General features: G+C 39.2%; 1 protein-coding gene across 1 annotated transcript; it reads right to left on the bottom strand.

Annotated features, from left to right (window-relative positions):
• Positions 1–512: 512 nt before the first annotated feature.
• On the bottom strand, positions 513–3,874 carry LOC116621888 (trafficking protein particle complex subunit 13-like). Its single transcript, XM_032387915.1, has one exon. The coding sequence runs from the start codon at positions 3,687–3,689 to the stop codon at positions 2,925–2,927; it is 765 nt and encodes a 254-aa protein (XP_032243806.1). The 5' UTR covers positions 3,690–3,874; the 3' UTR covers positions 513–2,924.
• Positions 3,875–15,161: the final 11,287 nt, after the last annotated feature.

Here is a 15,161-nt window from a genome sequence, read left to right as displayed (position 1 = left end):
CTTCTTCTAGCCTGATGTTCATTTCATCAAGTGTGTTTCTCATTTCATTTATTGAACCCTTCATTTCTGCTATGTTATTCCTTATTTCTGTGTTAAGGTTCTCCCTCAGGTCTTCCACTCTTTTCTCAAGTCCAGTGAATATTCTTATGATCATTACTTTAAATTCTCTATCAGGCATGTTACCTATATCTTTTCTACTTAGATCTCTCTCTGTGGCTTTGTCCTGTTCTTTCATTTGGGGTAAATTTCTGTGTTCTCATTTTTCTAAGCCTTTGTGCATGTTTCTGTTTATTAGCAAAGTCAGTTATATCTCTGGCTCTTGATGGTAATGGCCTTATGAAGGAGATGTTCTGTAGTGTCCTGTTGTATAATGTCCCATTCCCCAGGGCCTGGCACTTCTGGGAGTGTTACCAATGTGTGCTGCATGTGCTCTGCTCTTTTGTTCTGGCTTCTTCATCCTTCAGGCCAGTTGTCTGCAACAGGCTCTCCTTGCCTGCTGTGGGCAGTGTCTGGTCCCTGGCCTGAATGTGGCATGTTTTAACTAGGTGTGCTCTGGTCTGCTTGTGAAATGAGACCTATCAACACTGCTGTGGGAACTGAGGCTCTGCATTACTCCTGTGTTGGGAGATGTGGTGTTAGCAGGTGGTATTCTGGGACAGGAGGCCTGTTGCACTGGGACTGAGGCAAGCATTAATAAGAGGGGCAGTTCCACCAGAGCATGGGGGGCAGGGCTTGGTGTAAGCAAGTTAGGTAGCAAGTGTTTGTGCTGTGCTGTTCCTGTAGGTGGCCTTGTGCTGATGCTGAGGGGTGGGGGAGGGAAATTGCACCTGCCAGTTCCTTTGTTCCATGAATACTACCTCTCTGAGATGTGTTCCCAGAAGAGTGAATAACCTCACCACTGTGTGTCCCAGCTGCTCTTCAGATCACTGTTTTGATGCTGTGTGTCTACAGGTTGCCTGCTTTCTCTCCAAGAGCAACACAATTTCCTCTGGGCTCTATCACAGCCAAGCCCACTGACCTTTAAAACCCCAGGCTTTAAACCTCTCTGGCTACAAGAACTCATGAAATTCAGCCTCTCACTTTCCAAACTAATTGTTATGGGGATTTGTTTTCCCCATGTGCTCCTCTGTATGCTCATCTGTCCCTCACTCCTCTCCACAAACATGGCTCCCTCCCCACCACAGTGGCATGATCTGTTCCTTTCCCAAACCGAGTGTCCACACTTCTTACCTTCTTCAATGTGGCCTTTTCTCTACCTTTATTTGTGTAGTTTCTTGTGTTAGTTTTCAGGTCAATTTCTGGGGTATTTAGGATGATTTGATAGTTATCTAGTTGTGTTCATGGGGTGAGGTGAGCCTAGGGTCCTCCTACTCTGCTGTCATCGTTCAACATTTCCACTTAGACCCTGTTTTTTATCTTGCCTTTTAATTCATCACTTGCTTTTGATTTCTTAACACTTTTCACTCAAGGATTCCAGAAATGTTTGTACCCACCCCATGGGTAAAACAAGTTTTTTATGACTTTGTGCTACTAATTTTAATGTAAAAGTGTGTCCAAGGAGCTCATGGGGTATGTATTTGTGTGTGGTAGGTATGTAGTGTGCATACATAAGTTTATGTATTTCTGCTTATGTTGATCAGCCAGATATTCAACAGAAAAGAGAATGGGGTCAAAATTAGTAAACGTATTATTTACACAGGTGTGGCCAGAGAGTAAAAAAAAAACCCTGGAGATAGATAAAACAGTAACCAAAAGCTAATAATACCAGAAAGTCCATTACTACTCTTGAGCCTAAAGGAGCAAATGGGGGGAGCTTATAATTTCTGTCACTTCTATGCATAATGCATTCATGAATTGCTTCCACACTAAGAAATTAGTGTTTAAGCATTAAAAGAAAAGAATGTGGTAGGTAGTGACTCGAGGAAAATATCATCATTGCAGTATGGATCTTTTATTTTCAAAAGTTAATGATTAGCTAATGTCTGAGATTATTTTATTTTTCTAAAGAAAAAACTGATATGTGAGTAAAAGATAGGTTAATTTTTTTTAAGATAGCAATAAAATTTTTTATTACACATCTCTTTATCATAACAGCCTTGACCATAATTAAGAGATCTGTGTTTTGTGTTTTGTGGCAGACAGAGGTGGGAACAAATCCTTGTCTTGCACTTACTAAAGTGACCATTTTGGTTCAGAGTTCCAGGCATCATCCTTAAATTTGCAAACCTATTAAATCTACTTAAGAAAGGAAGTGGCACATTTTAAGTGTGTGTGTATAAAGAAGGCTGATTTTTGGCTTGGAATAAAAAGGAAAAACCATTACACTAATTGTTAAGAACCAACTGACTAATCCAAGTAGTACTCACAAGGGCCCCTGCAGGGATAACAACTGATGATAACAGTTCATAAAATTTTACGAAGACAAGTAAATGAAAAAGAGCCAGTTCAGTGTGTCACATAAATGTAGGCTCTGATAAATTTGGGATACTATTTAAAAAGATTGTCTTTTAAAACTAGCAGATGTCAACATGTTTAAATAATGAGAGTCATCCTGAATTATATTAAGCACTGTCATTGATAGTTACTTCTCTTTTAACTGAAAAGGAGAGAGGAAAAAAATAAAATAGGGTAAATTGAAATCTTGACAAGTAAGCCGTAATAATTATTTAAATTATCAATATACCACTAAGATTTTATATTCTCAATACCAGATTTACTAAAACAAGAAATGTTAGAGATTATTTAATATAAGATGAAAATCAATACATTGCTTTTTTTGAAATCAACAAATGGTTATCACAGGCACTCACAGTCTCAAAGGAATTAAATGAAAATCATCTGTAAGTTTGCTAGTAGTTGATCATTTTGATGCCGACAAATGTATGTAAAACTTCTTTAGGGAAAGCATAACACTAAAATTTTCTTCAGTTTTTCATTTTAACTATGGAAGGTATTACATAGACCTTTGCAAGGTCATCACAGACATATGTTTTTTTTAATACTTTGTCTGTTATCTGTAGGGCAGAGACATCTTGCAGGCCCAGTTTTAAGGACAGTAGTGTCAGGGTGAAGCAGAGAGATGAACTTGGGGGCAGCTTTCCAAGATACTTTCCTGAACTTCCACACCAACGAATAGAATCTGTATCACACATCCTCAAAACCAATTTCATTTTCCTATTACTGCAGTTTGTTATCTTATAGATAATATGAAAAGGCTCTTCTAGAATTACAGTATCTGGGATTGTTTCCAAAGACAGCCTCATGTTTCCGTAACCTGGAGCCTTTCTTTCAAGCTGGATTGTCCGTAGCATTGCCATTTCACCTAGATTTCTCTTCCACACTATATCCAATGTTCCCATTTCTGTTAGACCCCTAATAATACCAGCTTTCTCTGAAAATTCCGGTTTAAGCTTAAGGTAGTATAAATACTGGCGTCCTTCCATTGACTGCAAAAATGTTCTTGTTCCAAAGGTACACTCATCTTCACCAGCCCAATTGACTGTATTTAATTCTGCCCCAGTGTACATTTCAGGTGGTTTTAAAGAAACCTTTTGTATAAAGACAGTTGAAGATGAAACATTCTGAATTTGGACTTCAAGAAATAAGTCACTCATCTCTGAATTATAAAACTTAGTTTTAACTTCCAATGGTGGGAGGAAAGAAAATAAGCACAGTTTACTAAAAAACATCTTTCCTCCACACTGTGTTGTACAGAACTGAACCTACAGGTATGACTCTTCCAATGTCCTTATTTTGTCATGAATGACATCATCAATACAACAATTGGATGTATGTTCTGCCATGGTAGCCATGAAGACCAAAAGAGGTAAAGGCTGAATGCTTGTCTGAAGATCAGGATTTTCTTTTTTTTTTAATTTTTAAAATTTTTAAAATTTTTATTATTTTTTATTATGTTATGTCACCATACAGTACTTCATTAATTTTTGCTGTAGTGTTCCATGATTCATTGTTTGTGTATAACACCCAGTGCTCCTTGCAATATGTGCCCTCCTTAATACCCATCACTGGGCTAACCCATCCCCCACCCTCTCCCTTCTGAAACCCTCAGATTGTTTCCCAGAGTCCATAGTCTCTCACAGTTCATCTCCCACTCTGATTTCCCCCTCTTCATTTTTCCCTTCCTTCTCCTAATGTCCTCCATGCTATTTCTTATGTTCCACATATAAGTGAAACCTTATGATAATTGTCTTTCTCTCCTTGACTTATTTCACTTAGCATAATCCCCTCCAGTTCCATCCATGTCGATGCAAATGGTGGGTATTCATCCTTTCTGATGGCTGAGTAATATTCCATTGTATATATGGACCACATGTTCTTTATCCATTTATCTGTTGAAGGACATCTCGGCTCTTTCCACAGTTTGGCTATTGTGGATACTGCTGCTATGAACAATGGGATGAATGTGACCCTTCTTTTCACTACCTCTGTATATTTGGTGTAAATACCCAGGAGTGCAATTGCTGGGTCATAGGATAGCTCTATTTTTAACTTCTTGAGGAACCTCCATACTCTTTTCCAAAGTGGCTGTACCTACTTGCATTTCTACCAACAGTGTAAGCATTGTGGTCTGAGAATATGCAGGGAATAATTTCAATCTTTTGGTATCGATTGAGACTTGATTTGGGACCCAGTATGTGGTCTATTCTGGAGAAAGTTCCATGTGTGCTCGAGAAGAATGAGTATTCTGTTGTTTTAGGGTGGAATGTTCTGTATATGTGTATGAAGTCCATCTGGTCCAGTGTGTCATTCAAAACTCTTGTTTCTTTGTTGATTTTCTGCTTAGATGATCTGTCTATTGCTGAGAGTGGAGTGTTGAGGTCTCCAGACTATTAAAGTATTATTATCAATATGTTTCTTTATTTTGGTTAACAGTTGGCTTATGTAGTTGGTTGCTCCCAAGTTGGGGGCATAGATATTTACAATTGTTAGATCTTCTTGTTGGATAGACCCTTTAAGAATGATACAGTGTCCTTCTGTATCTCTTATTACAATTTTTAGCTTAAAATCTAATCTGTTTGATATGAGAATTGCTACCCCGGCTTTCTTTTGAGGTCCTTTGGCATGAAAAATTGTTCTCCATCCCCTCACTTTCAGTCTGGATGTATCTTTAGGTTCAAAATGAGTCTCTTGTAGACAACATATGGATAGGTCATGTTTTTTTTATCCAATCTGCAACCCTGTGCTGTTTCATGGGAGCATTTATGCCATTCACGTTGAGAGTGATTATAGAAAGATATGATTTTTATTGCCATCACGTTGCCTGTGAAGTCCTTGTTCCTATAGATTTTCTCTGTAAATTTCTGTTTTATATCACTCTTGGGGTCTTTCTCCTTTTATAGAACCCCTCTTAATATTTCTTGCAGGGCTGGCTTGGTGGTCACCTATTCTTTCAGTTTCTGCCAGTCTTGGAAGCTCCTTGTCTCTCCATCCATTCTAGATGAGAGCCTTGCTGGATAAAATATCCTTGGCTGCATGTTCTTCTCATTTAGTACCCCGAATATGTCTTGCCAGCCCTTTCTGGCTTGCCAGGTCTCTGTGGATAGGTCCGATGTTATTCTGATGTTCCTCCTTCTGTACGTAAGAAATCTCTTCCCCCTAGCCACTTTCAAGATTGTTTCCTTAGATCTAAGACTAGGGAATTGTACTGTTATATGTTGGGGCGTCCGTCTGTTCTCATTGATCTTGGGAGGAGTTCTCTCTTCCTCTTGGACATGAATGCTTGTTTCCTTCTCCAGATCAGGGAATTTCTCAGCTATGATTTGCTCAAATACATCTTCTAGAACTCTCCCTCTCTCCACGCCCTCAGGGATCCCAATAATTTTGACATTGGAATGTTTCATTGTGTCATTAATCTCTCTCAGTGTGATCTCTTGGGTTTTAATCTGTTTTTCCCAGGCCTCCTCGGTTTCCTTCTTTTCTGTCATCTTATCTTCTAGCTCACTAATTTGTTCTTCTGCCTCTTTTACCCTGGCAGTCAGTGTATCCAGTTTAGATGGCATTTCATTCATAACATTTTTAAGTTCTGCCTGATTAGATCTCATTTCTGCCCTTAGAGATTCTATATCGTTGTTAATATCAAGCCTAGATATCGACTTCATAATTGTTACTCTGAAGTCTGCTTCTAACATCTTGGTTATATCCATATCCATGAGGTCTGTGGCAGAGGCCACAGTCTCTGTTTCTTTTCTTTCTTGGGGGTTCCTCCTCTTAGTAATTCTGTTGAGGGGTGGTTGAGGGAATGTACAGAGTCCAAAGTCTTAACCACAACCCAAGCAAGATGCACCTGTTTAGGGTTGTCTTCCTCTTGTTCTTCTAACCTGTCTTCTGGGGGAGGGGCCTGCCACGCTATTTCTCAGGCAACCCTGTTTGGGCAGAGTTTTCCTGCCCCCTGTGGGGCGGTGGGCTCAGTGAAAACAGGTTTTTGAGGGTTTTTGTTCTCTGGCAGCTTTCCCTGGTGGCTTTCTGCATCTCCTCAGTGACCGCATCCAAACCTCTGTCTCAGAACAGAGAGATTGCAGTCTGTTCTTCACTGAGCTCTCCAGGCCACACTGTCTCCATTTCTGTCTGTGCTGCTAAAAACTGCAGTCTCCCTGGTTTTGCTCTCCACAGTAACACTCCCAGCTGTGGAACCCAGGTCCGGGCTCGTCTTTGCCCTTTGTGCTTCTAAAACCGCAAGCTTCCCCTGGTTCACGGGCATGCACTTGCAGCTCCTGGATCCTATCTGGGGCTGCACTAAAGTCCTTTCCCCACCACTACCAGTCTGCGAGTCTGTGCCTGGTCCCATCATGGGATGCTTTTGCACTCTGGTGTTATATCACCTTCCCAGCACCAGCTTATGGCGGCTCTCTCCCCCTCCTGTTTATCTTTGATATTTGCACACAGAATCATGGCTCCCTGCTTCATACCTTGAGACCATCGGAGATATTCTGTTTGTAGAGATTCAGATATATATTTTTACATCTCAGGCTGATTTCATGGTTATTCAGAATGGTTTGGTAGATATCCAGCTAAATTCAGGGGAGTGGTTGAAATAGGGTCCCCTACTCCTCTGCCATCTTTTCCATAAGGTCACTATTTTCAATATGATTTTTGCAACTTAATTGCAATCATTAGGAAGTCTCACATAAATGGAATTTTTCTCTCAAAATATATTTCTAAGGATTTATGATAAAGTCAATATTTCTCCCAAACATTGACGTTTCTGGTAGGGGGCCACTGGTCATGGGCTGGTTAGAGAAATTACCAGGTAAATTGCTATATTCACATGTAACTGGAAAGTTAATGAATGAATTATGCTTAATAGATAACACCACTTTGAGTGTCATAAAAATCTGTCTGGGTGGATTCCCTTCCATTTTGACCACAATTTTGCCCCACTGTTTCATAAAGCACTAGAGTTAGTTTGAGTCAGGTATGGTGAGATGACAGACATGGAGATAACTAATTTTGAATGAAGAGTTTTTTACTTACAATTCTCAAGCAAAGGTGGCATGGTGTGCCACACAGGGCTACATGAGGATGCACTAGGGTTGGTCAGAAGGCAGGAGTGAGAGAAACACATGGGTGCAAGTCTTTATTGGAATTACTGTGAGAAAGACAAAGCAGAGTAATGTAAGCAGACTAAGGTTGGCTAATTTGAATAATGTCAGCAGACTCCTGGCTGTAGGGTCTTTCCCTAATTGCCTGGTACCTGTCCCTGAGGTGGTATTAAGGCAAGGGGATAGTGAGTCAAACTGAGAGTTCCATTAAGGAGGTAGTTGGCTGGTATGGGCTCTAAACTGGTTGGTTTGCCTATGAGAGACATTCTCACAGAGAAGTCATATGCTATCCAGAGGAATTAGCTTGCCCTGGGAGGGGCAGTCTCTCTTTGGCCAGCAAAGCTCCAAGATGTCAAAACACCATAAAATACAGATGATTTTTTTAAAATGTGAGTAATATACTCACTGGATGTAGTCCCTGTGGAAAAGAGGTACAGGTAGGCCCAGAACAAATCAAGGGCACTGCACAGAGGAAAGGACCTGGCTTCCAAACAACTATATAAGTCAGGTTTCAACGTGAAAAGTAGAACTAGTAACAATATAGGGAAGATCGATAAAGATAGAAATAGATAGATGATTGATGATGATAGATATATAGATAGATAGATGATAGATAGATAATTATAGGGATTTGGCTTACATAATTATTGGGGCTAGCACTCCTTGTAATGTTTTCTCTGTATCTGATGCAGGTGTTTGAAACCTGCAGGGCAAGCAGAAAGGGAAGATCATGAGAAAGTTGGAATCCCATGAACACAAACTGGAAGCCAACAGGATGGACTGAAACCCATGTCCATTTTTAATGCCTCTGAGTTTGGTGGCAATAGTATCCTGTAGAAGTCAGACTCCCTTGTCCTGGAGTTATATGCACACCTCTGCTGCTTCTTCATCCTGAATTAAGTCAACAGATAAGCAATAATGTGTTTATGTTACAACATGCCTGCTGCCTTCATTCCATCTCCAAAATCTTGGTAAAATCTTCCTTGTGGCCCATCCTAACTGGAAACACACAACACATGGAATTCTGCGAAATGTAGTTCAGCCTAGCAAAGTTGATACATTATAAAATCTATCAATAACCTCCATCCCTGCCACCATGGCCATTTTGCTCATGATTCCATTGGAAATGGGAGGCATGACTGGTAAAGGAGCCTAACTGATATCTATAGAATGGGGCATCTTATCCACCTTATCAACCTGAGTAGCAAAATCCTTCTCTGTTGGTTACCTTTTGATAAGCATTCACACAGTACACTAATATCTTCATAGTCTGTACTGATTTGGAGAGTTCTAGCCACATCTCTTATCCCCAGAACTCCTCATCTCTGATTTTCCAATTGTGTTTCTTCCAAGTTCCAGACCATCCTGTCACACCATTAGCCACAATTTACCAACTGCTATAGACTCCTATCTCTGGCCATTTTTCCTTTTAGGTAAAGTGAACAGCAGATGCACTGCTCAGTTTTGTGCATTGAGAGGATTTCTAGTCACTGTTGTCTATTTCACTGAGGTGGAAGGTGGCTGAATTTTTGTGAGATTTCCTGTCCCCCTCTGGTACATGTGTCTTTACCAAAGTATCTAATGTAGGTGCTACTGCCTGTTACAAGGTCCATTCAGCACAACACTATTAATTTCATGGATCAGCATGATGTCCATTGGAAGAGAAAGACAATAAAGTTCTCTGTGACTAAATTATGACATAGGTATGGAGAGTTGATATATTCCTGAGTTAGGACAGTGAAAGTATATTGTGGGATTTACCAGCTTAAAGCAAACTTCTTCTGGTGATCCTTACTAACAACTACAGTTCACCCTTGAACAACACAGGTTAAAAACAAATACAATACTGTACTGTAAATGTATTTTCTCTTTCTTATTACAATCTTTGTAACATTTTCTTTTCTTTAGCTTATTTTACTGTAAAAATACAGTATGTAATACATATACAAAATATGTGTTAATCAGCTCTTTATGTTATCTGTAAGTCTTCTGGTAAACACGCTATTAGTAGTTATGTTTTGGGGCAGTCAAGGGTTATATGAAGAATTTTAACTGCACAGGGGTTCAGTGCCCCAACCGTTGCATTGTTCAAGGGTCAAATGTATAGAGAAAAAAAGCATTTTCCAGATTATTAACTGCATACCAGATTTAGGGGATGTATTAATTTGTTCAAATAATAATACATTTAGAATAGGAGCTGCACTTGGGGTCACCACCTGATTGAACTTACAAGATCTACTGTTATTATCCAAGACTCATCTGTCTTCTGTACTGGCCAAATAGGCAAGCTGAATGGGAATGTGATAAGAATCACTAATTTGTTATCTTTCAAGTCTTTGATGGTACACTAAGGTTGACAATCCATCTAGGGATGTTGTATTCTTTTTAGTTATGTTTGTAGGTAGACACAGTAATAGGAGCTTTTACTTAACCTTTCCTACTATAATCTCCCTTGCTACATAGGTCAAGAAACCATGGTAGGGATGATGCCAGTAGCTGAGTATGTCTATTCCAATTATGAATTCTGGATCTGGGAGAAATAACCATAGGGTGAGCCACAGAGAGATTGATCTGTGCTAAATATCTAGTGATGACTTGACCTCCAAAAGCCACTACTCTATGTGCTGTAGACTCACAGTAAAATCTCCAAGAATTAGTGTCAGTTCAGAGCCAGTATTCAGTAATCCCCTAAAAGTCTAATTATTTTCCTTTTTTCACTGCACAGGCCCTGATTAATGATCACATATCCCTTTGAGGAAGGTAGGCAGAAAGATTAACAGTATAAGATGTTTACAGTGTAATAGGGTTTTTCCTCAATGGAACATGCCCCCACCCTTCTTTCAAAGGGGATTGGGGTCTGTAAACTGGTTCCAGTCTGCACATTTATCAAGGGATTATATCTCACTTGATGACTTTGTTCACTAAACCTAGATCACTCCTGTTCAGACAGATAAAATAAGAATTTCATAAGCTGCCCATCTATTTCAGGTTTTGGGACTCCATAATCAATTTTCTGATGCTGTAGGTCTCTGTAAGTCAGGCTATTCTGATTACTGATTTGACAGTGCTGTCCACTACATTAACCATGCTCACCTTGTTTTTGGTGATTAAGTGCCACAGCTTGGCCCCAGCCATCCAGGAATCTCATTATCCCTATTGAGTTTAGGGATCCTGTTTGATGGTGACAGTTTCCAGTGTAACATCTGACCTACAGGGAACAGTGACCACAGAGCTTTTCAAGGATGCTGAGGCTCCTGTCACAAATTTATTTCATACAGTCATGGTGAAAAATGTGTCCTTTGGACACTCCTGAGGTGAGCAAGCAGGTCTTGTATGATAAATCCACTCTAACATCCAAACCTCCCTAATGCTTTGGATTCTCTCCTCTTTTGTATACCAAGGCAGTTCTGGCATTTCAACTTTATTTGATGCAACTTTATATTACCATCACTACCATCATGATTCCACACCCTTCAGACTCATTCTTACACATATTCCTCAGATAATTTTCTGGATAAATTGAAAATATAATGCAGTTCCTTTAGTGTACATCACACATCTTCACAGGTCACACTTTATACTTCATTCATTGGGGCCTACTGAGGCTTGAGTCTAGTTATATAGGTCTAAAAGCAAAGAAGAAGTGGTGGGAGTAGGTCCTGAGGAGAATTAGCAGTCCCTTCCAAGGCACCTACCTAAGCAGAGGTCATTACAGGTTTTTCAGGTAAAGGGGGAATAACACTGTCAGGGATAGATGTGTTGCTTTTGTTACAGTAGGTACATGAACAGGAGGTTCATACAGACATGAACAGGAGGGGAGAAAGGAGGGTAACAGATGGACAATTGCCAAGGATCACCAGGTTTCCACCCAGAGACTGTCTCATCTCCCTTAGACCAACTACTTTTGCAGTTTAACACAGACTGATAAACAGAAGATAAGGGCTACAGAGACCTTTCCAACCTTGGAACATGTGCATGTAGCTTGTCCACTAGTAACCCCGAGGTTATTATAGTATTTTGCATTGTGGTTTGCCCCCCTACCCCACTACCCCCATGGGTTGCACTTAGGTTGTCATGGGAAAAGGACTAACACAAACTCTCACAAAGGTTGGAGGGGAGGAAACCAAGGAGGATTGGAGGATGGAGCAATAATAACAAGATGGGAGGGAGGAGGCCAAATAAACTCCCTTAAAAAACACAATGACAAACTCAGCACTGCCACCCATGTTTGGGTCAGCCCACTCCTCCGTCTCTGGAGTGTACTGTTGCTTTTTGTTAAATAAAAACCTTTGCTACTTTAACTCCCAATAGAGTCTCTCCACTGAATTCTTTCCTTTGAGAGGACAAGGACTGAGGCGTTTCACAACCCATGACTGGGTAACACTTCTGCCAGTAAAAAGGGCTCAGTAGAATTGAGGGACTGAGGGCATTAATGTCACCACCTTCACTGAGATCTATGCAAAAGTCCCTGTTCTAAATCTCAAGATTCCATTCCTTTCCAATTAATTCCCTAATTTTAACAGAAGAGAACCTATGAACCAATTTCTATTGTACCTCAGCCACTCACACGATGATACTCTGAGTTTCATTTTCAGAAATCACAACCTTGCATCTACGAAAGATAAAGGTTTCCTTCAGGGAAGACATAAAAGCTTTCAGGTCCCTTTTGCAGATTAGATTAGATTAGATTAGATTAGAACTGAAGCTCTAAGCCTTCTCTTTCCTCACTTTCTCCAGTGCAGTTAGAAGCAACCAGTCAGTTGCACATACTCTTCATTTTGACTAGAATATTTCAATGTAGCAAATACTTGGTCACTGAAAGCCAAGCCTTCTACAGCTGTCTGATTACAGGTATCTAAAGTTGACAATTTGATTAACTCTTTACCATTGTTTGACGGGGATTTCCAATGTGGTATTTATCTGAAAATAGAGGAATTAGTTATTCTAAAAAGATTAGAGAAACAATTCCATAAAACAGCACTGGTTAAAAGATAGTGTCTTTAAGATTCTGTCCCTGTAGTACAACTTTCTTGTACTATCTACTTTATCAACCACATATATAACAAGTAAGGAGTATATCAACCAGAAATACACAACAAGCAAGGAGTATATAAATATTTATATAAATGGAACCATTGTGCAGTATGAGTTTTCACATACCTAGGAATGCATATGCAGAGAAGTATATAAGCTAGTGTAAAATTTTGTTAACAAAGCAGTAATGAATCATTTCCACAATTTACGTATGTATTAGTATGTAGAGGCTTATGTGAGCATAGAGAAAGGTTTGGAAAGATCCATCTAGGAAGGGAGTACAGTAGGGATATAATCATAGTGAGGGAGGTTACAAATAAAGAGAAAAACCCATCAAGGATAAAAAAATCATTTATCACTAATATATACATAACAAGATAGTTTAAGGAAAAGCCACTAATATGGCTATGGTAGTCATCACAGGGGGAAGGAATCTCAGGTGATTATTATATTTGTATCTGTATAGTTTTCCTTATTATCTAATTTTTTCAAGTTTTTATTTAAATTCCAATTAGTAAACGTATATTATAATATTAGTTTCAGGTGTGGAATTCAGCAACTCGTCACCTACATACAACACCCAGTGTTCATCACAAGTGCTCTCCTTGATACTTTGATGGGTATCAACATGTCCTCCCACCCACCTCCTTTCCAGCAATCCTGTTTGCTCTCTACACTTGAGTCTGTTTCCTGGTTTGCCTCTCTTTCCCCCCACTGTGTTCATCTGTTTTATTTCTTAAATTCCACGTATGAGTTAAATCATATGGTATTTGTCTTTCTCTGGCTGACATATTTCACTTAGCGTAATACTCTCTAGTTATATCCACGTCCTTGCAAATGGCAAGATTACATTCTTTTTGATGGCTGGGTATTAACATTCCATTGTGTATATATAACACATCTTCTTTATCCATTCATCAGTTGATGGACATTTGGGCTCTTTTCATAATTTGGCTACTGTTGGTAATGCTGACATAAGTGTTAGGATGCATGTATCCCTTTGAATCAGTACTTTTGTACCTTTTGGGTAAATACCTACTAGTTCCATTGCTGGATCATAGCGTAGTTCCATTTTTAACTTTTTGAGGAACCTCCATATTGTTTTTCATGGTGGCTGCAACAGTTTGCATTCCCACCAACAGTGTAAGAGAGTTCCCCTTTCTCCACATCCTCACCAACACCAACACCTTGTTTCCTGTGTTGTTAATGTTAGCCATTCTGACAGGTGTGAGGTGGTATCTCGTTGTGGTTTTGATTTGTATTTGATGATGAGTGATGTTGAGCATCTTTTCCTGTGTCTGTTAGCCACGTGTATGTCTTCTTTGGAAACATGTCTATTCATGTCTTCTACCCATTTTTAAACTGGATTATTTGTTTTTTGCATGTTCAGTTTGATAAGTTCTTTATAGATTTTGGATACTAACCCTTTATCAGATATGTCATTTGCAAATATCTTCTCCCATTCCTTAGATTGCCTTTTAGTTTTGTTGATTGTTTCCTTTGCTAGGCAGAAGTTTTTTTCTTGATGAAGTCTTAATAATTCATTTTTGTTTTTGTTTCCCTTGCCTCAGGAGATATACCTAGTGAGAAGTTGCTACAGCTGAGGTCAAAGAGTTTGATGCCTGTGTTCTCCTCTAGGATTTTGGTAGTTTCCTGTCTCCCATTTGGGTCTTCCATCCATTTTGAATTTATTTTTGTGTATGGTGTAAGAAATTGGCCCAGTTTCATTCTTTTGCATGTTGCTGTCCAGTTTTCCCAACACTCTTTGTTGAAGGGATTGTCGTTTTTCCATTGGATAATACTTCCTGCTTTGTTGCAGATTAATTGATCATATAGTTGCGGGTCCATTTCTGGGTTTCTATTCTGTTCCATTGATCTATATATCTGTTTTTGTGCCACTACCATACTGTCTCGATCACTACAGTTTTGTAGTATACGTTGAAGTCCAGAACTGTGATGCTTGCAGCTTTGCTTTTCTTTTGCAAGATTGTTTTAGCTATTTGGGGTCTTTTGTGGTTCCATACATATCTTAGGACTATTTGTTGTAGCTCTGAGAAAAAGTGCTGGTGGTATTTTGATAAGGATTGCTTTAAATGTGTAGACTGCTTTGGGTAGTACAGATATTTAATATTTGTTCTTCCAATCCATTAGCTTGGAATGTTTTTCCATTTCTTTGTGTCATCTTCAATGTCTTTCATCAGTATTTTATAGTTTTCAGAGTACAGGTCTTTTTACCTGTTTGATTAGGTTTATTCCTAGATATTTTATGGGTTTTGGTGCAATTGTAAATGAGATTGATTCTTTGATTTCTGCTTCTGCTGCATTATTTTTGGTATATAGAAATGCAACAGATTTCTGTACATTGATTTTGTATCCTGCAACTTTACTGAATTTGTCTATCAGATCTTGCAATGTTTTGGTGGTCTCTTGGGTTTTCTATATAGAGTATCATGTCATCTGCAAATAGTGAAAGCTTGACTTCTTTGCTGATTTGGATGCCTTTTATTTCTTTTTGTTGTCTGATTGCTTAGGCTAGGACTTTCAGTACTATGTTAAATAACAGTGGTG

Source organism: Phoca vitulina, unplaced genomic scaffold (assembly GCF_004348235.1).
Source record: "Phoca vitulina isolate PV1807 unplaced genomic scaffold, GSC_HSeal_1.0 scaffold51, whole genome shotgun sequence".
In the NCBI taxonomy this organism is placed as follows: domain Eukaryota; kingdom Metazoa; phylum Chordata; class Mammalia; order Carnivora; family Phocidae; genus Phoca; species Phoca vitulina.
Note: the sequence above shows the minus strand (reverse complement) of the source record. Positions and strands in the feature narration are given on the sequence as shown.